At 39.2% G+C, this 9687-nt stretch overlaps 1 protein-coding gene across 1 annotated transcript; it reads right to left on the reverse strand.

Annotated features, from left to right (window-relative positions):
* Positions 1-2427: 2427 nt before the first annotated feature.
* On the reverse strand, positions 2428-5236 carry LOC122405696 (jerky protein homolog-like). The gene is made up of 3 exons (XM_043410589.1): positions 4723-5236; positions 2922-3872; positions 2428-2766 (listed from the first exon to the last, which is right to left on the reverse strand). The coding sequence occupies exons 1-3, from the start codon at positions 5234-5236 to the stop codon at positions 2585-2587; spliced, it is 1647 nt and encodes a 548-aa protein (XP_043266524.1). The 3' UTR covers positions 2428-2584.
* Positions 5237-9687: the final 4451 nt, after the last annotated feature.

Raw genomic sequence — 9687 nt, forward strand, 5'->3', positions numbered from 1 at the left:
TTTAATTTCAAGTTTAAAAATTTTAATAAAATTGAAAAAAAAATTCAGTATATCCGAGTATGTCGTAAAATATGCGTGTACAAAGTTTTATGTATATCCATCCAACCACTTTTTATTTATAAAAGAAAGAAAAAACACCTGAAATTCCAACGCTTACACTGTTCATAGCCCTTACTTTGACTCCTAATTGCAGCTACGAGAATTGTTTCATGAAGCATTGACCTGTGAAGCTAATTAAACTAATTTTGTAGAGTATAAAACAGTTTTTCTTTCATTCCTCGTATCTGGAAAGTGGCAAAATGGCCCTTCATCAGGTTCCACTTTTCGATAAAAAAATCCTTGAACAAAGTTTAGAAAATGTCGTCAGTCCAAACTTTTTCCTGAAAGCATTATTATTTTTTCTGTGAAAAAAATTTTATTCAAGATCCAACTTTCGCAAGAACCAAGAAGACTTGATAATTCGCAAATAATTCACGTCGTTCAGAAAAAAGTAATGTCCAAAACTTCCGAGTGCATTCAAACGTTTCCAATAATGATTCTCAAGCTTGTGGAAAATTGAGAAGAGAAGAATATTGAATCATATCAATAGTATATTACACCACAAGGGCAGAAAGTTTGACGCGCAGTTCAGGGCTATCAAACTTCTGCCCGTGTGGTGTATACTATTTTTCTTCATAGCCGGTCGAAAGTACGTTTCTTCCGAAATACGCATCTATCGATAGAAGATGTTTTGATGCCTGCCCCCGACATTTGCTGCACGAGCGAAGCGAGTGCTGCTGGTCGGGGGGACAGGCATAAAAAAAAACAAGATATTAGCAAAGATAATTAATATGAATATTTGCATTCCTATGAACCTGAAAATAGATCATTATTCCGAACGACTATATTCATTTTATCAGCCTGGTCACTTTATTTTTGGCTTTCACATTGATTTTATCTGGAAGGATAAATGTATGTTATTCGTTCGGATTTGTACTGTTTTGATAATAGTGCTTGGAAATAATATGGCATTTCCATAACATATTTCCGAATGAATAACATAACCTTATTCGTACGGTTTGCAGATGACTAGACACAACCTTTCAAAAAACACGTAAGCAATATCGGTTCAAACGTCAAACGTCAAAAGTAAAAAAAATAATTACGTCGAACGTCAAAAGTAAAAAAAATAATTACGTCAAACCTTTCGGAATGCAGAAAAAAGTTTTTGCTCCCGCCGAGACAAATGAAGCGCGTGCAGTTTTGACAGCGCAGAAATGTTATCTTTCGACTGAGGTGTGCAGAGAAAAATTTTTGCGCCCGCTGTCACAGCGAGCGTGTTTTTTTTTACCAATGCAGGAATGTTGAACTTTCGGCCCTGAAATCGGGGTCGAAAGTGCGTACTTTCGACCGAGGTATGAAGAAGAATAGTATATTACACACCTAGGGAGGGAAAATAGACTACTTCAAACCGCGGGCAGAATTGTCACCCGAGCCGAAGGCGAGGGTGATAAGCACGCGGTTTGAGGTGGTCTAATTTCACTCCCGTGGAGTGTATACGATTTTTCTGTCCGACGCAGGCGGAATGCGGCAACTTCGGCCCGCACAGCGGGCCGAAAGTTGCCACTTTCCGCCCGGAGGGCTGAAAAAACAATTATTTTCATTATTCCTATGCCAATGGACTGGCACACGTGGCAGGATAGAAAAACATTATTCGATCCCTAAGTATGGCCCCAGATGTTAAAAAAACTCGATTCTATTTTCGGGTCGCTTTCGACTGTACTTTTTCTGACACAATTTTTCCAAGATAAACTCGGAGACAGAGATTCGGACGCCCTTCGGTCAACTTTTTTCCCCGTTACACAATCAATGTCACGCGTATCAACATTGGCTTCAAGGTCAAAGTCTTAAAGATCCATTCCACGAGATTATGAGACCATTAATTTGGCTTTCGAATCCCCTAATGAAGCAGATCACATCGAAGCGTTATGTAATTCGCTCTTGGGGAAACGTCCCTGAGGAACAACCGGACGCTTTTCATGCATAGGAATGTTTGGCGCATCAATACATCGCGACATTTTCACGAAATTCGATGCTCGCTTTGCCGCGGATCGCTCTTTCCTCTCGTCAGTTTTTCAGTCGTTTTTTCCCCCTCCACAATATCGTATTACAGCTTTTTTTTTGAATACTGTTTCAAAATAATCCTGAGATCGTAATAAACCAGTGGAATTTTTATTTAAATTTTCTAACACCGAAAAGTGTCTTAAAAACTATTTTTCATTTATTGTTTTGAATTTTCGCGCGGAAACGCTAGCCGCCATGTTGCTTCGGTTTGTGACGTCACTCCGTTAGTAAACAATACGATTGCGAAAGACCAAGTAACAAGATTTGTGAATATACAGTCCAACCTCCCAATAAGCACGCCCGCAATAAGCACGCTTCCCCAGTTTTTCGCTCGAGCACTTCCCCCACTCCGACTCAAATTCCGAGCTCGAGTCGCGCTCTAGTGAATTCGCACGTGGACCTCTCAATAAGCACGCCTAGCTAAAGACTAAAATGAGATGAATACACAATGTGTATGATCGTTTTTAATGCTTCTTATTATTTAAAAACTTTCGTACAAAATTTCCAAAGATTCTGACAAATAATTAAAATTAGTATTTTCGTTCATTTGACAGTCATTTTGATTCATGACGTGATCAACTGGAGGTGAATAGTTTTCAATAGAGCCGAATTCTCCCATTGAAGATGGAACCTCAGACGAATGGAATTCTGCGATGTCGTCTTCTAAATACATAAAACAAAGAATGTGCAATCAATATTTAAAAAAAACTTATTCAATTCTATATGTATAAAAATGCATCATTAAACGCCGAGTAATAGCATAACGAGCACAGCTCATGGCCAGCATGAAAAAAAATTAAATGAAGAACAAAACATACTTTTTTCAGTTTTCCGAACCCACTCCAATATTGTTGCTGCATCGGCCTCTTCATATCCTCTGACTTTTTTCAAGCAATTGAGTAAATCATTCACATCACGGTCGTCTGCAGACAATGGAGTGAAAGTCACTTCAGTACCCACGGAAATATCAAGATTATCCAAAGTCAGTGAGCTCTGATCGGTTTGAGTTGACGCATCTTTCAATTCTTTCGGCCATATATTATTCCAGCATCTATCAATTGTACTGGATTTAACTTTTTCCCAAGAATCAGCAACCCAGATAATGACTTTGTACAAGTCGACTTTCTTCAAAAACTCGATCAACCGAACATTTTCATCCTGAGCTTCGATGACTGCATTCACGAGGTTGATTTCGTAATGTAGTTTTACTGTTTGTATGATGCCCTGATCCATAGGTTGGATAAGAGAGGTGACGTTTGGAGGAAAAAAGTGGATTTCGATGTCGTTGACCTTGATATATCGATGTGATCGACAATTGTCCACCAGAAGTATCGCTGTCTTTGGCAAGTTTTTTGAACTAAGGAAAATTTCAACTTTAGGGACAAAAATGTCCTTAAACCATTCCTCGAAAATTTCCAGGTTCATCCATGCGTTTGTCTGATTACGGTACCATACAGGCAATTTGTTTTTGTCAATGTTTCTCAGACAATGTGGGTTTTTAGATTTTCCGATGAAGATCAGTGGCAGTTTGAAGGAACCATCAGCATTGCAACATGTTGCTATGGTGATTCGCTCTAATTGCTTTTTGCCACCTGAAGCTTGTGTCTCATCTGCTGGGACAAAGGTTCTTTTCGGTGTACTTTTGTACATTAATCCAGTCTCATCCATGTTAAAAACTTGAGCTCTTTTAAGTTCTTTTTCAGCTACTAATTCGGAAAATTTTTGTTTGTACCGATTAGCTGTTTCCTCATCGGCTGATAGTTTCTCCCCTTCAAAACGCATAATAATATGGGAAAGTTTCGAATTAGCGTGCGCTGATTTTATGGAGTTGGGAAGAAAAAAATTTAAATTGTTTTTTGTTTTCTGCGCATGTGTGTATTAGGGTGCTTCATTTAAAAAAAATTGATTTTTTTTCTCGCTCTTACCCCCTCTTTATTCACGCTCTTACGATTTTAGTATTCGATGAAAAAAGAATCGTGTGAAAAAATGAGCCCTCCAACTTATTTCTTAGAGGTCGCTAATCTCACTTGAATTACCCGTTTAAATAACTTGGGGAAATCTTACTTTTCGGCAAAAGTGAAAACACTCGTGAGCTACTCTTATATAAGTTTTGGTACGTATCGATATCTTTTCAATACAAAATGAAAAAAAAAACGTCGAGAATTCAATTGAGTAGAAAAAACAAAGAAAAATACATAATTCATTATTAGTCAAAAAAATTTTACTTTTCCAGTGGCTGTAATGCCTATTGTATAGTAGTTGATAATTATGTTCTATCGTAAGGTTTTGGAAAGCTTAAAGAATAAGTTTCAATGTATTATGCATAAATCGCAAAAATTTTAAGTAGCTTACGAGTATTTTCACTTTTGCCTAAAAGTAAAATTTCCCCATGTTAATTAAACGGGAAATTCAAGTGAGATTAGCTATCTCTAAGAAATTAGTTAGAGGGCTCATTTTTTGATACGATTTTTTTGTATCGAATACTAAAATCTGAGGGGGTAAGAGTGAGAAAAAAAATCAAATATTTTTGTCAAGCACTCTAGTGTGTATGTGTGTGGCACACTTCATGCTGCATTTGAACCTTTCATTAATGTTTTTCAGATCATCGATTTTACTTACCTGTGATTTTTAAATTTTTCACGGGGTTTCGTTTCTTCCATTTTGCCAACCATCCATGACTAGCTTTGAAGCTGTTTGATCCGCCAACCCTGGAGTTAATGACCAGTGCTTGTTGACACAACATTGGCCCAGAAACGGGAATGCCTTTGCGGCGACAATCGGCAAGCCACGTAAACAATTTCGCATCAAGATCGTTTGATTTATTTATTTTTTTCAATATTTTGGTGTTGCTCGATTTGGCGGCATTCTCGATAACATTCTGGTTCGATTTCCATCTACGGAGAATGCTATCATTCAATGCGTACTTGGCACATATTTCTTGCGACGTTGATTTTTTGGACTCCTCCAAGATTTTCTTCTTTTCCTCAAACGTGTATCGATTACGTTTCATTACGGTCGGTTCTTTTGTAGAATAAAGTACAGGTACGCTTTGAGATACAGATTGTACCCTAGTACTTTCTTCGACTTGTATGCCACAGTCGGAGCTCTTACGTCTTTTCACTGTTTCTGCCATACTGTAATATTTGTCACTTCATTCGATTGCTATTGTGAAGACATATGTCATATGTATACCCTATCAATACAATGTAATACTATGTGCATCATACAAAACAATTTTGTGGTATGTATTGCACACAACGGTTTCTATACATCCAATCGATAGATATTTTACATATTTACTTACCGTGAAAAAATTCTTATTTGTTCAAGCGTGCTTATTAGGAAGTTCGCATGCTAAAAAGAGCGAGAGAGACAGAGAGTGTCAGTGAGCGTTGAGCGCGCGCCTGGTGGGGGTACCCGAATTCTCGGAAATACTCTTCCCCTTGGGGGCTCTACCGTGCTTATTAGGAGGTCTAATGAGTTATAATAGTATATCATTGGTGTCTCGTGCCTGAATGCGATAATAAAAGTGTAAAAATGCCACAAAAATTGTGGATTCATCGCCACCATCAACATATTTATCATTGGTAGATTTGTACTTTTTGCTTTCACAAAACCGCGTCTTCCATGATGCGATTTTCATCAAATTAATGATAAAAGTTCACAAACGTGCATAATAACTTGTAAAATTTCGAAATAACACAGAGCGCACCATAAGAATCTATCGGAGTGACGTCACGTTTGAATCGAATATGGCGGATGGCGTTTTAGACATTTGAAAAACATATGAAAAAGGACGATTTTTAAAATTGAATTATAAAATTTACATTGCACTTTTATGAATAAATATTGACGTTTCTCGTTTACTTTTTACGAAATCTATATCATAAGCATGCATTTTTATATGTTTTTTTACATAGTGTAAAATTGAGCGATGCGTTATTCGGTCTACGAAAACCTAGCTTTTAAGTGGAATTTTTTACGATCCTTCGCGGCTCCGATAACGCGAGCTTGATTTTGTTAACTCTCATAACAGAGTTTCGTTCGTCTACATCATTTGCGCTGACAATATTTGAAATAAGCTTCGTTAACGATACCGCAACTCCATTATTAAAAATCCAATCTCTTCCGTTTGTCAATTGCGAGAATACTCGCAATTAAGCGAAAAGCTTTTGACTGCATAAATTGCGGTACAAAGTTAGAGAAGAATGAAGAATGCGGACACTCGAGTCTCGACGTCGCCCCACGCATTACTATTTCGAGTACATGTCACAGTTGCGTAATACTCAAAGAACCGGACGAAAAGAAGAGGAAGAAAAATAAGGAATGGTGAAATTTCAAAAATTTCAACTGGAGATTATTCATTTTTAGAAATTCTTGCGTCCTCGCTGGCCGAAACGAGGGAGATTTGAAAAATAGACGCGGAGAGCCCGTCGTCGGTTTTCACACAAACGCACCCGAAACGAAAACGAATATCACGGAGATAAATAATCTTGATAAATATTTATCATACTCGCGCGCACATTTTTAACCTCAAATAATAAAAAGAAAAAAATTCATCAAAGTGTAAAGAAGTGCAGAGAGATGCTCACTTTCCTTTGGCTCATTTTCTATAATTCGATCATCATGCGACTATTTTACTATTTATCGGTACACTCGGCAACAACGGGAAATCTTTCATGCATGACATCGAGGAGCATCATAAGAGAACAAGGAATTCGACGAAGGATAAAGAAATGGCGCAATAAATAAGGCCAAAATATTTAGCGCGCGCCTCTCTCGTACAGACTTGTACGAAGCATTCGTTGAAAATGATGTCAAACTGCAAGGGCGAATTATTTTCCACTCGCATCAGTTCGCGCCTCTTCCTCCCTTTCGCAAGAAATCTTTCCGTTCGAAAACACTCAGCTTCCGGTCCAACGAACGTGCGAAAATGCTTCCGGTAGAGCACACTCGAATGTGCATCCGCCTATATTTCAGAAATCGAAGCACATGAGGTAACGCAGCAATTTTTCCAGCGGGACTATAACGAAGCGTCGCGACGTCTCTATACCCGAGGCTCCGTAAATTTTGTGCCGAGTGGAATTGTTCTCAATTGTACGAAATATATTAGCATGCGGATGAAATTTGTAAGGGAATATAAAAGAACGTTTGAAAAAACACGAGACCAATTTTCTCGATGTTTGGATTCAGAGCTGGAGCTCAACACGGTGGAAAGACGACTGACTGTGATGTTTGGCGAGAAAAGGTGACACGACGAAATGCCGATTCCAAAACGCCGAGCGACTAAACGCCGACGCGAGTGTACGCCGATGCGACAAAATATCGCACACGCATGCGAAAGTGCTCCAAACCGACTCAACGATTCCGCACACATCGAAAGACGTTTCAGACCTACCCAACAATTCCAATGACGCTGAAGTTTGCAACGTTGGAGTCCAACGGAATTACCAAAAAAACCCCTCCAATAATTCGACTAATTCTCCAATTTCATTTCCTGTCGAATTCCGCAATTCGTAGTTTTTCAATCTCCACTGATACTTAGTTACGTAAAAAATTGGTGAATTACAAATGTTTTTTTCGTTCATTTCGTTGGACTCCAACGTTGCATAAACTTCAGCGTCGTACAATTCCAGCTCGAGATATGTATTGCCTTATTGTCGCTCTTGTTACATTCCATATGCTAATCGCCAAAAAAGTAAATAAATCCTGTCTACAGTTACAGATGAGAATGAGTGTTTTGTGAAAAGTATATAAAGAGACTCGGTAGCGTCGGGACACAAGTGCATCGACAGCCCTGTCGTCTGCCGACCCCAGGTTCTCCCCGAGACTATAATTTCTTCGAATAAACCGATTCGTCGTGGGAGTAATATTGGCATGTCATTTTGTTAAATTATAATAAATTATATACTCAAATTCTTTTCGCGAGAATTAAAATATGAACGTGACGTAGCTTCAGACGTATGTATGGGTCACACACAGGTACCTTTACCTGTGTGACACATGCATATATGACTGTAGTTCATATTTACATTCCCGCGACAAGGCGCGACGTAGCTCCGATACCGTGAAGCGATCCCAGGGCCGGCTATAGTGGCACAGGTTTTCCGCAATTTCCCTGTGCCCATGGAATCGAGTGCCATGGCAAATGCACTACAGAGGGGGAAAGTCGGGTGTGGCCGCATGGGGGCCTGGTTACTGATCCGGACCAGACCCCCAGGGGGGGGACAGGCTACTGACCCGGGCCGACCCTGTAATAGGCAAATAGCCTCGACGCAGGGGGACAATAAAAAAAAAAAAAAAAATATACTCAAATTATTTATACTTATATCAAGAGACGCGGTAGCGGCTCGACACCAAGTATTAAGGAGTTTCGGTACAAAAGTCTAAATATTAAGAAATTGATCAAATTTGGTGATAATTTTCTTCAACATCAAGTGCGAAAACACAAATTTTTTCAAAATTTTCTTCTACTTCGTTATCGAGTAATTACGCATTAAAGCAGATTTCTTATGCCCGGAATGTATACCTATATATATGGAAACGCTATGCTTATACACGTCAACTTTAGTGATCAATTACTCGATAACTGTGTAGAAGAAAAATCTTAAAAAATTTGTATTGTCAAATTTGGCACTAAAGAATATGTTCACCAAATTTTATAAAATTCTGAACTTTTTGAAATTTTTTATGCTTTTAGCATGGTTTAGCATGGCAACATTGTATCGCCTGTACCGAAACTCCTTAAAAGAAAAAACGAGAGTGTAAAAGAAAAGTCACCAAAAAAAGAGCAATTCAAATCAGAGAAAAATATGTCAATAAAAAATAAAATTCAACATCGAAAGACAAACACACGCGAGCGCGCGCGCATTACTCATCAGTAGACATCTCAATTGCAGTTTATTCATGAGAAACGTGAGCGATGAGAAAAAGCAATGAGTGTCGAGATCAGTAACCCGAAGGTCCGCATCTGGGCTCTTTTTCGGTGCGCGAAAACTTATCGATCTTTGGGAGCTCAACAATGCACACATGCGAACACCGGTTTACCGAGTGTGTGCATATACATTTCGGAGAGAACCGGAGGGAAACAGCTGAGAGTAGCGGCACCGAGGTCCGGTGGGGGTCGAACGTGGTGGGTGAGCTCATAAACGCGATGCGGACGAAGCTTCGATACGGGGGTGGATGCTCGCTGCAGTAGAGTAGAGTAAGATTCGTGATACCGGAAACTCGTCGCCGCGACGTTCTACGTGTCTCTCGAGCCTCTCAACCACTTACTGCTGGTTTTCATGGGAAATAAATATTAATGTGTACATAGATTTTTCATTATGAATTCATATTGACTGCGAGAAAGTAATGATTTCATTTTTTCGTGTTATGCCAAGAGACGCGGTAGCGGCTCGACGCCGAGTATCAAAAGGCCAGCGCACCGCGAGCCCTGCCGCGGCGCTCTACGATACGCGAATATGCCGGCTTCGTGAGGTCACGGCGTTTTCGAATCGTTATTAGGACAAAAATGGCTTGACTGAAAATTCGAGACTTTTATAGTGATTTTTTTGTCGATTTTTATCTTCTAATTGCTTTTTC

Source organism: Venturia canescens, chromosome 2 (assembly GCF_019457755.1).
Source record: "Venturia canescens isolate UGA chromosome 2, ASM1945775v1, whole genome shotgun sequence".
In the NCBI taxonomy this organism is placed as follows: domain Eukaryota; kingdom Metazoa; phylum Arthropoda; class Insecta; order Hymenoptera; family Ichneumonidae; genus Venturia; species Venturia canescens.

Excerpts from the sequence above, each read along its gene's own strand:
- LOC122405696 (XM_043410589.1), bottom strand. The coding sequence starts at position 5,236 with ATGGCAGAAACAGTGAAAAGACGTAAGAGCTCCGACTGTGGCATACAA. Across the intron at positions 3,873-4,722 it reads GAAAAATTTAAAAATCACAG|GGGAGAAACTATCAGCCGAT; the intron begins GTAAGTAAAATC and ends TGCGTTTTGAAG. Across the intron at positions 2,767-2,921 it reads GGTTCGGAAAACTGAAAAAA|AAGACGACATCGCAGAATTC; the intron begins GTATGTTTTGTT and ends TTATGTATTTAG.